The following is a 651-nucleotide window of genomic DNA, read 5'->3' on the forward strand; positions in this document are numbered from 1 at the left end:
TTTTTATTTGATGAGTTATGAAACTAATCATTGACTGATGCAGCCACCCAAAGATGCTTTACCTAATTACATATATCCCTAGCCAATTAACTTAACCACAAACGTCAGTGTTTTGAAGCAGGCTCTGAATAAAACTGTAAGAGAAAAGAGTATTCAGAGAAACTCTAAACCGGCCAATCATCATCTCTAACTCTGATTTTTTCCTTTTATTTTTCACCTTTGCCTACAAGATAATTAAATGAATACATTTAAGACCCTCTGACTCACACTAAGAGTCTGGTACTTGGTGCTGTATCGGAAGCGGTGTTGTGTTCTCGTTCCTTTGGTAGAAAGAATCAATCTAAATGTTGTTGAGGCATGGCGTCATCTCCGCCTTTGAACAGTTGACTTCTCATTCACTCTCTTCTTCAACTGTGATCAGAAGACAACAGTTCTTGGTACGAACTCTTTGTGCCTCAAGAACCCATCTCCCAAATCTCATCAGAGCAATGAGTTCCACATCGGAAGCCGACGCCGAGAGTGTTCTTAGAACCGTCACACCATCGCTCGACCCTAAACGACACAAAGGCCAAGCTGGTTAGAATTCGATATCAAAAGATCTTCTTTTTTTTTTCTAAAATCAAATTCCAACTTCAGTGTTTGAGTCTTTGG

At 39.6% G+C, this 651-nt stretch overlaps 1 protein-coding gene across 1 annotated transcript; it reads left to right on the forward strand.

The window, feature by feature from the left end:
* Window positions 1-33: 33 nt before the first annotated feature.
* On the forward strand, window positions 34-576 carry LOC106322153 (ATP-dependent (S)-NAD(P)H-hydrate dehydratase-like; the record flags this gene model as incomplete). The annotated part of the gene is given in 1 exon segment (XM_013760299.1): window positions 34-576. A coding segment is annotated over 1 exon segment (232 nt), but the record flags the coding sequence as incomplete, so codon positions are not given.
* Window positions 577-651: the final 75 nt, after the last annotated feature.

This window comes from Brassica oleracea, unplaced genomic scaffold (assembly GCF_000695525.1).
Source record: "Brassica oleracea var. oleracea cultivar TO1000 unplaced genomic scaffold, BOL UnpScaffold08213, whole genome shotgun sequence".
In the NCBI taxonomy this organism is placed as follows: domain Eukaryota; kingdom Viridiplantae; phylum Streptophyta; class Magnoliopsida; order Brassicales; family Brassicaceae; genus Brassica; species Brassica oleracea.